The 17,500-nt window shown below is 47.3% G+C and overlaps 1 protein-coding gene, 1 long non-coding RNA gene and 1 pseudogene across 4 annotated transcripts; 1 reads left to right on the top strand and 2 right to left on the bottom strand.

Annotated features, from left to right (window-relative positions):
* Window positions 1–6,572: 6,572 nt before the first annotated feature.
* LOC308469014 (uncharacterized protein) lies at window positions 6,573–12,502 on the top strand (the record flags this gene model as incomplete). Its single annotated transcript, XM_081024333.1, has 13 exons — window positions 6,573–6,586; window positions 7,200–7,328; window positions 7,571–7,600; window positions 7,631–7,735; window positions 8,353–8,424; window positions 8,455–8,631; window positions 8,662–8,692; window positions 8,891–9,006; window positions 9,396–9,425; window positions 10,537–10,572; window positions 10,628–10,926; window positions 11,021–11,221; window positions 12,369–12,502. 13 exons carry the CDS (start codon window positions 6,573–6,575, stop codon window positions 12,500–12,502), a joined length of 1,374 nt encoding a protein of 457 aa, XP_080880459.1.
* LOC308469016 (zinc finger protein 618 pseudogene) lies at window positions 11,385–15,766 on the bottom strand (annotated as a pseudogene). Its single transcript, XR_013991601.1, has 3 exons — window positions 15,739–15,766; window positions 12,673–14,396; window positions 11,385–11,470 (listed from the first exon to the last, which is right to left on the bottom strand). The product of XR_013991601.1 is annotated as a zinc finger protein 618 pseudogene (transcript).
* A 44-nt stretch (window positions 15,767–15,810) lies between these two features.
* LOC308469015 lies at window positions 15,811–17,410 on the bottom strand. Of its 2 annotated transcripts, XR_013981972.1 has the most exons (4): window positions 17,045–17,410; window positions 16,459–16,554; window positions 16,381–16,427; window positions 15,811–16,161 (listed from the first exon to the last, which is right to left on the bottom strand). It is a non-coding gene; the product is annotated as an uncharacterized lncRNA (long non-coding RNA). The 2 variants fall into 2 exon arrangements; XR_013981971.1 differs by having other exon boundaries at window positions 16,381–16,554.
* Between the last annotated feature and the right edge of the window lie 90 nt (window positions 17,411–17,500).

Genomic DNA, 17,500 nt, shown 5'->3' with positions numbered 1-17,500 from the left:
ATCTATCTATCTAGTATATATGTATATATGTAGGTAGGTATCTATATATTTCTTATGTATCTATCAATCTATAGAGGTATCTATCTATCTATCGATATCTATCTATCTATCTATCTATCTATCTATCTATCTATCTATATCTAGTATATATGTAGGTAGGTATCTATATATTTCTCATGTATCTATCAATTTATAGACGTATCTATCTATCTATCGATCTATCTATCTAGTATATATGTAGGTAGGTATCTATATATTTCTTATGTATCTATCAATCTATAGACGTATCTATCTATCTATCTATCTATCTCTATCTATCTATCTAGTATATATGTATATATGTAGGTAGGTATCTATATATTTCTTATGTATCTATCAATTTATAGACGTATCTATCAATCATCTATCTATTATATATGTATGTAGGTAGGTAGATATCTATCTATATATATGTAGGTATCTATATATTTCTTATGTATCTATCGACGTATCTATCTGGTATATATGTAGGTAGGTATCTATACATTTCTTATGTATCTATCGATCTATTCTCTATCTATCTATCATCTATCGACGTATCTATCTATCTAATATATATGTAGGTAGGTAGGTTTCTTATGTTTCTATCTATAGAGCGATCTCTCTCTCTTTGGTATGTATGTATATATGTCTAGCTATCTATATATTCCTTATCTATCTATCTATCTCTGCCTAGTATATTTGTAGGTAGGTATCTATATATTTCTTATCGATCTATGGACATATCTATCTATCTAGTATATATGTAGGTATGTATCTATATATTTCTAATCTATCTATTTCTATCTATATCAATCAATCAATCAATCAATCAATGTATGTATTTATCAAGTATATATGTATATATGTAGGTAGGTATCTATATATTTCTAACCTATAGACATACCTATCCCTATCTATCTATCTATCTCTGTCTAGTATATATGTAGGTAGGTAGGTAGGTAGGTATCTATACATTTCTTATCGATCTATGGCCATATCTATCTATCTCGTATATATGTATGTATGTATCTATATATTTCTAATCTATCTATTTCTATCTATATCAATCAATCAATCAATCAATCTATGTATTTATCAAGTATATATGTATATATGTAGGTAGGCATCTATATATTTCTAACCTATAGACATACCTATCCCTATCTATCTATCTATCTCTGTCTAGTATATATGTAGGTAGGTAGGTAGGTAGGTATCTATACATTTCTTATCGATCTATGGCCATATCTATCTATCTAGTATATATGTATGTATCTATATATTTCTAATCTATCTATTTCTATCTATATCAATCAATCAATCAATCAATGTATGTATTTATCAAGTATATATGTATATATGTAGGTAGGTATCTATATATTTCTAACCTATAGACATACCTATATCTATCTATCTATCTATCTATCTATCTATCTCTGTCTAGTATATATGTAGGTAGGTAGGTAGGTAGGTATCTATACATTTCTTATCGATCTATGGACATATCTATCTATCTCGTATATATGTATGTATGTATCTATATATTTCTAATCTATCTATATTTCGAACCTATCTAGTTCTATCTATCTATCTATCTATCTATCATCTATATCTATCTATCTATATCAATCAATCAATCAATGTATCTATTTATCAAGTATATATGTAGGTATGTATGTATCTATCTATATATTTCTAATCTATCTATCTCAATCAATCAATCAATCAATCAATCAAAAGATGTATCTATTTATCAAGTATATATGTATATATGTAGGTATGTATGTATCTATGTATATATTTCTAATCAATCAATCAATCAATCAATGTATTTATTTATCAAGTATATATGTTGGTATGTATCTATATATTTCTAATCTATCAATCAATCAATCAATCTATAGATGTATCTATTTATCAAGTATATATGTATCTATCTATATATTTCTAATCTATCTATCTATATCTATCAATCAATCAATCAATCAAACAATGTATTTATTTATCAAGTATATATGTTGGTATGTATCTATATATTTCTAATCTATCAATCAATCAATCTATAGATGTATCTATTTATCAAGTATATATGTATATATGTAGGTCGGTTGGTATGTATCTATCTATATATTTCTAATCAATCAATCAATCAATCAATGTATCTATTTATCAAGTATATACTTATATATGTATCTATCTATCTATTTCTAATCAATCTATATCTATCAATCAATCAATGTATTTTTAAAAATTCCAATTAAATGACAATAAAACATCCATTTTGTCATCGAGTGTTTGGATTGGAAGGCCCTCCGAGGGAATATTAATATTAATATTAATAATAATATGGAAGGCCCTCCGAGGGAATATTAATAATAATAATAATAATAATAATAATAATAAGGCCCTCCGAGGGAATAATAATAATAATAATAATAGTAATAATAATTTGAAGGCCCTCCGAGGGAATATTAATAATAATAATAATAATAATTTGAAGGCCCGCCGAGGGAATATTAATATTAATAATAATAATAATTTGAAGGCCCTCTGAGGGAATTAATAATAATAATAATAATAATAATAATAATTTGAAGGCCCTCTGAGGGAATATTAATAATAATAATAATAATAATAATAATAATAATAATTAGAAGGCCCTCCGAGGGAATATTAATAATAATAATAGTAATAATAATTAGAAGGCCCTCCGAGGGAATATTAATAATAATAATAATAATAATAATTTGAAGGCCCGCCGAGGGAATATTAATATTAATAATAATAATAATTTGAAGGCCCTCTGAGGGAATTAATAATAATAATAATAATAATAATAATAATGTGAAGGCCCTCCGAGGGAATATTAATATTAATAATAATAATAACAGCAATAAACGAGACGAAATCACACACAGGAGACGAGTTCGAGTCTCGGTTTATTCACACACAGCAAGCGTGACAGTAGATAACATTTTCCATTTTTCTGGTTTAAATACAGTACGATATTCTGCTTTTTTCCCCGCCCTCCCTTCGCGACGACATCCCCGTGGCATTAATATTAATATAAAAATAGTGTGTTGCTACAAAAGTATAAATTAAGACCCAAACTCAGGAGGATTTCCAGAAAAATATCCCTTAGACAGTAGAAAAAACACATCTCTGGCCTCAAAAATATGGATTTTCTCTTCCCTTTCCCTCCCACCCACCCAGTATATATTCTTATTTAAATCCGATTTTCTCGGCATTTTCTTTCCCCCAAAGCCCCGCAAAATTCGTATTTTATTCCTTCTTATTTTTATTTTATTCTATTTACAGATTGATTCTTTTTCGGGGGAAGAACAGAAAATTTGAACTCGGGGCGGCGATTTGATTACTTCTTATTTTTATTTTATTATATTTATTATTTTAATTATTTTTCGGGGGAAGAACAGAAAATTTGAACTCGGGGCAGAGATTTGATTCCTTCTTATTTTTATTTTATTATATTTATAGTTTGATTCTTTTTCAGGTTAAGAACGGAAAATTCGCACTCGGGGCAGAGATTTGATTCCTTCTTATTTTTATTTTATTATATTTATAGTTTGATTCTTTTTCAGGTTAAGAACGGAAAATTCGCACTCGGGGCGGCGATTTGATTCCTTCTTATTTTTATTTTATTATATTTATTATTTTAATTATTTTTCGGGGGAAGAACAGAAAATTTGAACTCGGGGCAGAGATTTGATTCCTTCTTATTTTTATTTTATTATATTTATTATTTTAATTATTTTTCGGGGGAAGAACAGAAAATTTGAACTCGGGGCAGAGATTTGATTCCTTCTTATTTTTATTTTATTATATTTATAGTTTGATTCTTTGTCAGGGTAAGAACGGAAAATTTGCACTCGGGGCGGCGATTTGATGACTTCTTATTTTTATTTTATTATATTTATAGTTTGATTCTTTTTCAGGGGAAGAACAGAAAATTGGAACTCGGGGCGGCGATTTGATTCCTTCTTATTTTTATTTTATTATATTTATAGTTTGATTCTTTTTCGGGGAAAGAACGGAAAATTTGAACTTGGGGCGGCGATTTCATTCTTGTTATTCTTTTTCGGGGTAAAAACAGAAGATTCGCATTTGGGGCAGCCATTTTATTATTTTAATCGTATTATTATTATTATTATTATTATATTTTTCAGGGTAGGAACAGAAAATTCACACCCGGGGCACTGATTTTATTATTTATTATTTTAATTATTTTTTCGGGGGAAGAACAGAAAATTCGCACTCGGGGCGGCGATTTTATTTTAATCCTTTTACTATTTTAATCGTTTTATTATTTTATTCTTTTTCAGGGTAGGAACAGAAAATTCGCACTCGGGGCGGCCATTTTATTTTTATTGTTTTCTTATTTGAATTATTTTTCAGGGAAAGAACAGAAAATTCACCCTCACGGCAGCGATTTTCTTAATCATTTTATTATTTTATTTTTCAGGGTAGGAACAGAAAATTCGCACTCGGGGCGGCGATTTTATTCTAATCATTTTACTATTTTAATCGTTTTATTCTTTTATTCTTTTTCAGGGTAGGAACAGAAAATTCGCACTCAGGGCGGCGATTTTATTTTAATCGTTTTACTATTTTGATCGTTTTACTATTTTATTCTTTTTCAGGGTAGGAACAGAAAATTTGCACTCGGGGCGGCCATTTTATTTTTATTGTTTTCTTATTTGAATTATTTTTCAGGGAAAGAACAGAAAATTCACCCTCACGGCAGCGATTTTCTTAATCATTTTATTATTTTATTTTTCAGGGTAGGAACAGAAAATTCGCACTGGGGGCGGCCATTTTCTTTTTATTGTTTTATTATTTGAATTATTTTTCAGGGGAAGAACAGAAAATTCGCACTCGGGGCGGCGATTTTATTTTAATCCTTCTACTATTTTAATCGTTTTATTATTTTATTCTTTTTCAGGGTAGGAACAGAAAATTCGCACCCGGGGCCCCGATTTTATTATTTATTATTTGAATTATTTTTCGGGGGAAGGACAGAAAATTCGCACTCGGGGCGGCGATTTTATTTTAATCCTTTTACTATTTTAATCGTTTTACTATTTGAATTATTTTTCAGGGAAAGAACAGAAAATTCGCACTCGGGGCGGCAATTTTATTTTAATCGTTTTATTATTATTATTACGGGGGCTTCGGACTCCAACTCCCATGATCCAGTGGATGTTGGTACTACAATTCCCACGAGCCACTGGGATTTGGGACTCCAACTCCCATGATCCAGTGGATGTTGGTACTACAATTCCCATGAGCCACTGGGCTTTGGGACTCCAACTCCCATGATCCAGTGGATGTTGGTACGACAATTCCCATGAGCCACTGGGCCTTCGGACTCCAACTCCCATGATCCTTAGCTAATAGGGCCACCAGGTTTGGGGACTCCAACTCCCATGATCCAGTGGATGTTGGGACTCCAATTCCCACGAGCCACTGGGCTTTGGGACTCCAACTGCCATGATCCAGTGGATGTTGGTACTACAATTCCCATGAGCCACTGGGCCTTCGGACTCCAACTCCCATGATCCTTAGCTAACAGGGCCACCGATTTTGGGGACTCCAACTCCCATGATCCAGTGGATGTTGGGACTCCAATTCCCACGAGCCACTGGGCTTTGGGACTCCAACTCCCATGATCCAGTGGATGTTGGTACTACAATTCCCATGAGCCACTGGGCTTTGTGACTCAAAATCCCATGATCCTTAGCTAAGAGCACTTAATTTTGGGGACTCCAAATCCCATGATCCAGTGGATGTTGGTACTACAATTCCCATGAGCCACTGGGCTTTTGGACTCCAACTCCCATGATCCTTTGCTAATGGGAGCAGTCAATTTTAGGACTCCAACTCCCATCAGCCAGTGGGGTTTTAGGACTCCAACTCCCATGATCCAGTGGATGTTGGTACTACAATTCCCATGAGCCACTGGGCTTTGTGACTCAAAATCCCATGATCCTTAGCTAAGAGAACTTAATTTTGGGACTCCAACTCCCATGATCCAGTGGATGCTGGTACTACAATTCCCATGAGCCACTGGGCTTTTGGACTCCAACTCCCATGATCCTTTGCTAATGGGAGCAGTCAATTTTAGGACTCCAACTCCCATCAGCCAGTGGGGTTTTAGGACTCCAACTCCCATGATCCAGTGGATGTTGGTACTACAATTCCCATGAGCCACTGGGCTTTGTGACTCAAAATCCCATGATCCTTAGCTAAGAGAACTTAATTTTGGGACTCCAACTCCCATGATCCAGTGGATGCTGGTACTACAATTCCCATGAGCCACTGGGCTTTTGGACTCCAACTCCCATGATCCTTTGCTAATGGGAGCAGTCAATTTTAGGACTCCAACTCCCATCAGCCAGTGGGGTTTTAGGACTCCAACTCCCATGATCCAGTGGATGTTGGTACTATAATTCCCATGAGCCACTGGGCTTTGTGACTCAAAATCCCATGATCCTTAGCTAACAGGGCGGATTGGTTTGGGGACTCCAACTCCCATGATCCAGTGGATGTTGGTACTACAATTCCCATGAGCCACTGGGCCTTCGGACTCCAACTCCCATGATCCTTAGCTAAGAGAACTTAATTTTGGGACTCCAACTCCCATGATCCAGTGGATGCTGGTACTACAATTCCCATGAGCCACTGGGCTTTTGGACTCCAACTCCCATGATCCTTTGCAAATGGGAGCAGTCAATTTTAGGACTCCAACTCCCATCAGCCAGTGGGGTTTTAGGACTCCAACTCCCATGATCCAGTGGATGTTGGTACTACAATTCCCATGAGCCACTGGGCTTTGTGACTCAAAATCCCATGATCCTTAGCTAAGAGCACTTAATTTTGGGACTCCAACTCCCATGATCCAGTGGATGCTGGTACTACAATTCCCATGAGCCAGTGGGCCTTCGGACTCCAACTCCCATGATCCTTAGCTAATAGGGCCGCCGAATTTGGGGACTCCAACTCCCATGAGCCAGTGGGCTTTAAGACTCAAAATCCCATGATCCTTCGCTAAGCGTCACGATGGGAATTGTAGTCCAAAAGTTCATGAAAATATTATTCATCTTGACAGGAAGTGGGGCCAAGGAAGCTCCGCCCCTTCCTGCTCCCCGACCCTGAGACAGGAAGTGGGGCGGGGCCAAGCTGCCTGCAGGAACTCAGGGTCGGCCCCGAGTTCGGAGTTTCAGTTCAAGTTCAGAGTTCGAGTTTGGGTTCAGCTGCCAGTTTGGGTTTGAATTTGGCCCCGAGTTCAGGTCTGAATTCTAGTTCGGCCCCGAGTTCAGGTCCCAATTCAGGTCTGAGTTCAAATTTGGACCCGAGTTTAGGTCTGAATTCTAGTTCGGCCCCGAGTTCAGGTCCCAGTTCGGCCCCGAGTTCAGAGTTCGAGGTCGAATCTGGCCCCAATTTCAGCCCCGAGTTCGAGTTCAAGTTCAGAGTTCGAGTTTGGGTTCAGCTGCCAGTTTGGGTTTGGGTTTGAATTTGGCCCCGAGTTCAGGTCTGAGTTCAAATTCGGACCAGAGTTCAGGTCTGGATTCTAGTTCGGCCCCGAGTTCAGGTCCCAGTTCGGCCCCGAGTTCAGAGTTCGAGGTCGAATCCGGCCCCATTTTCAGCCCCGAGTTCGAGTTCAGGCCCTGAGTTCAAGTTCAGAGTTCGAGTTTGGGTTCAGCTGCCAGTTTGGGTTTGAATTTGGCCCCGAGTTCAGGTTTGAGTTCAAATTCGGCCCAGAGTTCAGGTCTGGATTCTAGTTCGGCCCCGAGTTCAGGTCCCAGTTCGGCCCCGAGTTCAGAGTTCGAGGTCGAATCCGGCCCCAATTTCACCCCAAGTTCGAGTTCAAGTTCAGAGTTCAAGTCTGGGTTCAGCTGCCAGTTTGGGTTTGAATTTGGCCCCGAGTTCAGGTCCCAGTTCGGGTCTGAGTTCAAATTCGGACCCGAGTTCAGGTCTGAATTCTAGTTCGGCCCCGAGTTCAGGTCCCAGTTCGGCCCCAAGTTCAGAGTTCAAGGTCGAATCCGGCCCCAATTTCACCCCGAGTTCGAGTTCCGGCCCTGAGTTCAAGTTCAGAGTTCGAGTTCAGCTGCCAGTTTGGGTTTGAATTTGGCCCCGAGTTCAGGTCCCAGTTCGGGTCTGAGTTCAAATTTGGACCCGAGTTCAGGTCTGAATTCTAGTTCGGCCCCGAGTTCAGCTCCCAGTTCGGCCCCGAGTTCAGAGTTCGAGGTTGAATCCGGCCCCAATTTCAGCCCCGAGTTCGAGTTCAAGTTCAGAGTTCGAGTTTGGGTTCAGCTGCCAGTTTGGGTTTGGGTTTGAATTTGGCCCCGAGTTCAGGTCTGAGTTCAAATTCGGACCAGAGTTCAGGTCTGAATTCTAGTTCGGCCTCAAGTTCAGGTCCCAGTTCGGTCCCGAGTTCAGAGTTCGAGGTCTTATCCGGCCCCATTTTCAGCCCCGAGTTCGAGTTCAGGCCCTGAGTTCAAGTTCAGAGTTCGAGTTTGGGTTCAGCTGCCAGTTTGGGTTTGAATTTGGCCCCGAGTTCAGGTTTGAGTTCAAATTCGGCCCAGAGTTCAGGTCTGGATTCTAGTTCGGCCCCGAGTTCAGGTCCCAGTTCGGCCCCGAGTTCAGAGTTCGAGGTCGAATCCGGCCCCAATTTCACCCCAAGTTCGAGTTCAAGTTCAGAGTTCAAGTCTGGGTTCAGCTGCCAGTTTGGGTTTGAATTTGGCCCCGAGTTCAGGTCCCAGTTCGGGTCTGAGTTCAAATTCGGCCCCGAGTTCAGGTCTGAATTCTAGTTCGGCCCCGAGTTCAGGTCCCAGTTCGGCCCCAAGTTCAGAGTTCAAGTTCGAATCCGGCCCCAATTTCACCCCGAGTTCGAGTTCCGGCCCTGAGTTCAAGTTCAGAGTTCGAGTTCAGCTGCCAGTTTGGGTTTGAATTTGGCCCTGAGTTCAGGTCCCAGTTCGGGTCTGAGTTCAAATTCGGACCCGAGTTCAGGTCTGAATTCTAGTTCGGCCCCGAGTTCAGGTCCCAGTTCGGCCCCAAGTTCAGAGTTCAAGTTCGAATCCGGCCCCAATTTCACCCCGAGTTCGAGTTCCGGCCCTGAGTTCAACTTCAGAGTTCGAGTTTGGGTTCAGCTGCCAGTTTGGGTTTGGGTTTGAATTTGGCCCCGAGTTCAGGTCCCAGTTCAGCCCCGAGTTCAGAGTTCGAGGTCGAATCCGGCCCCAATTTCACCCCGAGTTCGAGTTCTGGCCCTGAGTTCAAGTTCAGAGTTCGAGTTTGGGTTCAGCTGTTAGTTTGGGTTTTTGGTTTGGATTTGGCCCCGAGTTCAGGTCCCAGTTCAGGTCTGAGTTCAAATTCGGCCCCGAGTTCAGGTCTGAATTCAAGTTTGGCCCCCACTTCAGGTCCCAGTTCGGGTCTGAGTTCAAATTCGGCCCCGAGTTCAGGTCTGAATTCAAGTTTGGCCCCCAGTTCAGGTCCCAGTTCGGGTCCGAGTTCAAATTTGGCCCCGAGTTCAGGTCTGATTTCTAGTTCGGCCCCGAGTTCAAATCCGGCCCCAAGTTCGGGCCCTGAGTTGGAGTTCGGAGTTCGGGTTCAAGCCCAACTTGGGCTTTGAGTTGGAGTTCGGTCCTGAATTCGAGTTGAACCCCGAGTTGGAGTTCAGATCAGAGTTTGAGTTCGAAACAGGTCCCGAATTCGGGTTCAACCCCAGGTTGAACTGAGTTCAGTTTGCCTTTGAGTTCTGGTTCAAGTTTGGATCTGAGTTCGAGTTCAGACCTGAGTTTGAATTTGAGTTTCGGTCAGCCCTGGGTTCAAGTCTGTCCCGCCCCCCGGGTTCAAGTTCAGGTGCGAGTTCGGGTATGAGTTCCTTTTTGGCCCCAAGTTTGAGTTCAGCTCCAAGTTCTTCTCCGGCTCCGGGTTCAACTCCCCTCCCTCCCCACTGCATTCAGTTCAGATCCGAGTTCGAGTTCAACCCAGTTTGGCTTCGAGTTCCCATTTGAGTTGGGATCCGAATTTGAGTTCACCCCCAAGTTTGGATGCGAATTCAGTTCCGAGTTTGAGCCCAGGTCTGAATTCAAGTCTCAGTTCAGCTCCGGTCCCGGGTTCAAGTCTGGCCTTACCCCCCGAATTTGAGTTCGGATCCAAATTCAGTCCCAAATTCGGTTTCCACCCCAAGTTCGAGTTCAGCCCCAATTCAGCTCCCAGTTCTGCTTCGGCCCCGAATTCGGGTTCAATCCAAAGTTCAGCCCCAAGTTCGGGTTCGAGTTCAGGTCCAAGTTCGAGTTCGGTCCCAAATTCAGGTCCAAATTCTGGCCCCGGGTTCAACTCAAATCCTTGCCCCCTCCCCTCCCTGAATTCAAATTCAGCTCCCAGTTCACCTCTCAGTTCTGCTCCGGCCCCGGGTTCAAGTCCGGATCCGAATTGAGTTCTGCTTCGGCCCCAGGTTCAAGTCTGGTCTGAGTTTGAGTTCAGATTCGAGTTCAGGTCTGAGTTCCGGTTCGGCCCCAAGTTCGAGTTCAGGTCTGAGTTCGAATTAGGTCCCGAATTCAGGTTCTTACCCGAGTTTTGAGTTCAGATTCGATTTCAGGTCTGAGTTCAAGTTCGGTCCCGAATTTGGGTTCAACCCAGAGTTTGAGTTCACTCCCGAATTTGGGTTCGAGTTCAGGTCCGAATTCGAATTCGGGTTCAGACCCAAGTTTGAGTTCAGCCCCAAGTTCGGGTTTGAATTTCATCCAAGTTCAGGTCCCGAATCCGGGTTCGACCCCGAGTTCAAATTCAGCCCCAAGTTCCTGTTTCAGTTCAGATCCGAGTTCTGCTTCGGCCCCGGGTTCAAGTCTGGCCCACCCGCGAATTTGAGTTCAGATCCGAGTTTGAGTTCAGCCCCAATTCAGTTCCAAGTTCTGCTTCCGCCCCGGGTTCAAGTCTGGCCCACCCCCAAATTTGAGTTCAGAACCGAGTTTGAGTTCAGCCCCAATTCAGTTCCAAGTTCTGCTTCCGCCCCGGGTTCAAGTCTGGCCCACCCCCGAATTTGAGTCCCAGTTCGGATCGGAGTTCAAGTTCGGCCCCAAGTTCAGGTTCAACCCTGAATTCGAGTTCAACCCCAATTCATCTCCTAATCCCCTCCCTCCCTCCCCATTCCCCCTATACACTTATATACAACCCAGACCAGGCGCTGCACTACGTTTCCCACCCTCTCCCCATTCGAACCCGCAACCCGGCGCCATGCTACAATTACCAACCTCTCACACCACATTCGAACCCACAACCTTTCCAGTCCAATTCAAACCCGCAACCCGGCGCCGCGCTACGTTTCCCACCCTTCCACTCTCCATTCGAACCCGCAACCCAGCGCCATGCTACGTTTCCCAGCCTCTCCCCATTCGAACCCGCAACCCGGCGCCGCGCTACGTTTCCGAACCTCTCCCCATTCGAACCTGCAACCCGGCGCTGTGCTACGTTTCCCAACGTCTCACTCCCCATTCGAACCCACAACCCTCTCCATCCCCATTCGAACCCGCAACCTGGCGCCGCGCTACATTTCCCACCCTCTCACACATTTGAACCCGCAACCCGGCACCGTGCTACGTTTCCCAATCTCTCCCCATTCGAACCCGCAACCCTTTCCAGCCCTATTTGAATCCGCAACCCGGCACCGCGCTACGTTTCCCGCCCTCTCCCCATTCGAACCCGCAACCCGCGCTACGTTTCCCAACTCAGGCCATATTCGCCTTCAGAAACAGCAGCTTGTTGGCGTCTTCCGCACCCGGCGCTGCGCTACGTTTCCCAACCTCTCCCCATTCAAACACACAACCCTTTCCAGCCCGCAACCTGGCGCCGCGCTACGTTTCCCAACTCAGGCCATGTTCGCCTTCAGAAACAGCAGCTTGTTGGCGTCTTCCGAACCTGGCGCCGCGCTACGTTTCCCACCCTCACTCGCCATTCGAACCCGCAACCCTTTCCAGCCCCATTCAAACCCGTAACCTGGCGCCGCGCTACATTTCCCAACCTCTCCCCATTCAAGCCCGCAACCCGGCACCACGCTACGTTTCCCGCCCTCTCCGCATTAGAACCCGCAACCCGGCACCGCGCTACGTTTCCCACCCTCTCCCCCTTCCAACCCGTAACCTGGCGCTCCCCATTCGAACCCACAACCCGGCGCCGCGCTACGTTTCCCACGCTCTCCAGATTCGAACCCGCAACCCGGCGCCGCGCTACGTTTCCCACCCTCTCACACCACATTTGAACTCGCAACCCTTTCCAGCCCCATTCGAACCCGCAACCCGGCGCTGAACTACGTTTCCCACCCTCTCACTCAGCATTCAAACCTGCAATCCGGCACCACGCTACGTGTCCCATCCTCTCCCTCCCCATTCGAACCCACAACCCTTTCCATCCCGCAACCCGGCACCACGCTACGTTTCCCAACCTCACTCCCCATTCAAACCCGTAACCTGGCGCCACGCTACGTTTCCAGCCCTCTCTCTCCCCATTCGAACCCGCAACCCTTTCCAGCCCGCAACCTGGCGCCGCGCTACGTTTCCCACCCTCTCCCCCTTCCAACCCGTAACCTGGCGCTCCCCATTCGAACCCGCAACCCGGCGCCGCGCTACGTTTCCCAACTCAGGCCATGTTCGCCTTCAGAAACAGCAGCTTGTTGGCGTCCTCCGCCCCCAACACCCTCCGGCGCCGGATCCCCAGCGCCTGTTCGCACAAGCGGGCGCCCCCAACCCGGGCGCCCACCGCCGGCACCGCCAGCAGCCACAGCGCCAGCCGCGCCAGGCGCGGGTGCGAGGCGCCGGCCCAGTACTGGAACAGATCCGTCGGGGGCGCCGCGTTGGCTTCCCGCAGGTAGGCGTAGACCTCCGCTTCCTCGGCGCCCGGCGGCGCTACGTCTCCCGCCGGCCGCATCTTCTTCGCGGCGCCGGGTTCGAGTTCGGGTTCGTCGGACAGCTCCATCAACTGGCAGACGTTGGCGACGATCTCTTCGTGCTGGTAAGTTGGCGCCGGGCGCAGCTTCTGGCGCGGGTCCAGCAACATGGCCGCCTTGTGCGCCGGGTGCAGCTTGAAGTTCTCCTTCAGGGCCTCCAAAAAAAGATGGCAGAGTTTGCTGACGACTCCGGCGTCGCCCGCTTTGGAGGTGAAGAGCTTCTCCAGGCGCACATAAGTTGGCAACACCAGTTGTAGCGTCGGGCGCCCTTCGGCGCCCAGTTCGGCCACCGCCTGCTTGACGGGCGCCAGTAGCGCCGCTAGGTTTCCCAGCAGCGCCCGGTTGAGGTGGGCGCCGCCTTCCGCTCCTCCGGCGCTACGACTCCCGAGGTTGCCACCTTCCCGCCGCTCCTCCGCTCCGGCGCTATAACTCCCAGCCAGATTTGCAGCGCTACGACTCCCAAAGTTGCCACCTTCCCGCCGTTCCTCCGCTCCGGCGCTATAACTCCCGGCCGGGTTGGCGGCGCTACGACTCCCAAAGTTGCCGCCTTCCCGCCGTTCCTCCGCTCCGGCGCTATAGCTCCCGGCCGGATTGGCGGCGCTACGACTTCCAAAGTTGCCACCTTCCTGCGCCGTCGCTCCGGCGCTATAACTCCCAACCGGATTGGCCGCGCCACGACTCCCGAGGTTGCCACCTTCCTGCCGCTCGTGCGCCGCCAGCAGCGCGTCGGCCGGCGAATCCCAGCAGGGCGGCGCCGGGGCGGCGCTACGACTCCCGGCGTCGGCGCTACGACTCCCAACCAGATCCACGCAGGTTGCCAACAGCTCCGCCACCTCCGGCATGCCGCGCGCCTGCAGCGCCCGCTGGCTGAGGACGCCGGCGACGGCGGCGTTGAGGGCGCACCCGGCGCAGCGCAGGCTGAGGGTGCTCTTCCCCAGACCGGGCGCCGACGCCGCGCTGTCGCTCACGTAGGCGGCGCGGGTCTCGGGCGCCACGAACTCCGACAGCACGTTCTGGACCCAGAGCTGGACGGGTTCCGAGGCGCCGGGTTCGCGGACGGCCAACACGTAGGAGCGCAGGCGCCCGCTTTCGACCCGGTGCGCCGACAGGACGTGGGCGCCGCCCGGGTGCGCGTGGCAGGTGACGCCGATGCCGCGCGCGGCGCCCAGCGCGCAGGTGACCTTGACCTTGGCCTGGTTGTACATGCGGGGCAGTTGCTGGAGCGCCAGGGCGCTAAGGTTCCCGAGGGCGTCGGCGGCGGGGTAGGCGCCGTGCCGGGCGCCGCTGTCGACGAGGGACTGGGCCAGTTTCTGGAACTCGGGGCCGGAGAGGGCGGGGAGGAGGGCCGGCTCGGCGCAGGCCAATCGGAGGAGGCGCTCGGCCAGGGCTTGGCGCTCCTTGTCCGGGAGTTGTAGCGCTGGGGGGGGAGAAGAGAGAGAGGGTTAGGGAACTAGAACTCCCGGAGGGAACTACAACTCCCATGATGCTTAGCTGATAGGGTGAGTGGGTTAGGAAACTATAACTCCCGGGAGGCGGTGCGGTTTGGGGACTACAACTCCCATGAGCCTTAGCTAAGAGGGTCAGTGGGTTAGGAAACTATAACTCCCAGGAGACGGTGGGGTTTGGGGACTACAACTCCCATGAGGCTTAGGTAAGAGGGCAAGTGGGTTAGGGAACTATAATTCCCATGAGCCAGTGGGTTTTGGAACTACAACTCCCATGACACTCAGCTAATAGGGTCAGTGGGTTAGGAAACTATAACTCCCGGGAGGCGGTGGGGTTTGGGGACTACAACTCCCATGATCCTCAGCTAAGAGGGTCAGTGGGTTAGGAAACTATAATTCCCGGGAGGCGGTGGGGTTTGGGGACTACAATTCCCAGCAGACAGTGGGGTTTGGGACTATAATTCCCAGGAGGCAGTGGGGTTTGGGGACTACAATTCCCAGGAGGCAGTGGGGTTTGGGGACTACAATTCCCATGAGCCTTAGTTAATAGGGGGAGTGGGTTTGGGGACTACAATTCCCATGAGCCAGTGGGTTTGGGGACTATAATTCCCATGAGCTACAGGGGTAAGGGAACTAGAACTCCCAGGAGCGAGTGGGGTTTGGGGACTACAATTCCCAGCAGACAGTGGGGTTTGGGGACTACAATTCCCAGCAGACAGTGGGGTTTGGGGACTACAATTCCCATGAGCCAGTGGGTTTTGAGACTATAACTCCCAGGAGACAGTGGGGTTTGGGGAGTATAATTCCCATGAGCCAGTGGGTTTGGGGACTATAACTCCCAGGAGACAGTGGGGTTTGGGGACTACAATTCCCATGAGCCAGTGGGTTTGGGGACTATAATTCCCATGAGCTACAGGGGTAAGGGAACTAGAACTCCCAGGAGCGAGTGGGGTTTGGGGACTACAATTCCCATCATCTTTGAATAACAGGGCCAGTGGGTTAGGGAACTATAACTCCCAGGAGGGAGTGGGGTTTTGGGACTATAATTCCCATGAGCCAGCGGGTTAAGGAACTAGAACTCCCAGAGGGAACTATAACTCCCATGAGCCTTAGCTGAGAGGGGGAGTGGTTTTTGGGACTACAATTCCCATGAGGCAGTGGGTTCGGGAACTAGAACTGCCAGGAGACTTTGATTACAGAGCTGATTGGTTTTGATACTACAATTCCCATGAGCTAGTGGGTTTGGGGACTATAACTCCCATGAGCCTTAGCGAAGAGGGCCAGTGGGTTAGGGAACTATAACTCCCGGGAGACGGTGGGGTTTCGGGACTCCAACTCCCATGATCCTTAGCTAAGAGGGTCAGTGGGTTAGGAAACTATAATTCAGGACTCCAACTACCATGATGCAGTGGGGTTTTAGGACTCCAACTCCCATGATCCTCAGCTACCAGGGCTGATTCCTTTTGGGACTCCAACTCCCATGATCCTTAGCTAACAGGACTCCAACTCCCATGATGCAGTGGGCTTTGGGACTCCAACTCCCATCATCCTTAGCTAACAGGACTCCAATTCCCATGATGCAGTGGGCTTTGGGACTCCAACTCCCATCATCCTTAGCTAACAGGACTCCAATTCCCATGATGCAGTGGTGTTTTAGGACTCAAACTCCCATCATCCTTAGCTACCAGGCCTGATTCCTTATGGGACTCCAACTCCCATGATCCTTAGCTAACAGGGCTGATTCCTTTTAGGACTCCCAACTCCCATCATCCTTAGCTAGCAGGACTCCAACTCCCATGATGCAGTGGGTTTTGGACTCCAACTCCCATCATCCTTAGCTAACAGGACTCCAACTCCCATGATCCTTAGCGTATAAACCCGATTAGTTTTAGGACTCCAACTCCCATCATCCTTAGCTAACAGGACTCCAACTCCCATCATCCTTAGCTTATAAACCCCATTCCTTTTGGGACTCCAACTCCCATGATCCTTAGCTAACAGGACTCCAACTCCCATGATCCTTAGCTTATAAACCCGATTAGTTTTAGGACTCCAACTCCCATGATCCTTAGCTAATGGGAGCAGTTATTTTTTGGACTCCAACTCCCATGAGCCAGTGGGCTTTGGGGACTCCAACTCCCATCATCCTTAGCGTATAAACCCCATTCCTTTTGGGACTCCAACTCCCATCATCCTTAGCTAACAGGACTCCAACTCCCATGATCCTCAGCTAACAGGCCTGATTGCTTTTGGGACTCCAACTCCCATGATGCAGTGGGCTTGGGGACTCCAACTCCCATCATCCTTAGCTAACAGGACTCCAACTCCCATGATCCTCAGCTAACAGGCCTGATTGCTTTTGGGACTCCAACTCCCATGATGCAGTGGGCTTTGGGACTCCAACTCCCATGATCCTCAGCTAATTGGCCCAATGGATTTAATGGACACCAACTCCCATGATCCTTAGCTTATAAACCCGATTAGTTTTAGGACTCCAACTCCCATGATCCTTAGCTAATGGGAGCAGTTAATTTTTGGACTCCAACTCCCATGATGCAGTGGGCTTTGGGACTCCAACTCCCATGATCCTCAGCTAACTGCCCCAATGGATTTAATGGACTCCAACTCCCATGATCCTTAGCTTATAAACCCGATTAGTTTTAGGACTCCAACTCCCATGATCCTTAGCTAACAGGACTCCAACTCCCATGATGCAGTGGGCTTTGGGGACTCCAACTCCCATCATCCTTAGCTTATAAATCCGATTCCTTTTCGGACTCCAACTCCCATGATCCTTAGCTTATAAACCCGATTAGTTTTACGACTCCAACTCCCATGATCCTCAGCTAACAGGACTCCAACTCCCATGATGCAGTGGGCTTTGGGACTCCAACTCCCATGATCCTCAGCTAACTGGCCCAATGGATTTAATGGACTCCAACTCCCATCATCCTTAGCTTATAAACCCGATTAGTTTTACGACTCCAACTCCCATGATCCTTAGCTTATAAACCCCATTCCTTTTGGGACTCCAACTCCCATGATCCTTAGCTAACAGGACTCCAACTCCCATGAT

This window comes from Podarcis pityusensis, assembly GCF_964106645.2.
Source record: "Podarcis pityusensis genome assembly, contig: HAP1_SCAFFOLD_780, whole genome shotgun sequence".
NCBI lineage: Eukaryota > Metazoa > Chordata > Lepidosauria > Squamata > Lacertidae > Podarcis > Podarcis pityusensis.
This window is presented reverse-complemented; position numbering and strand designations above follow the sequence as displayed.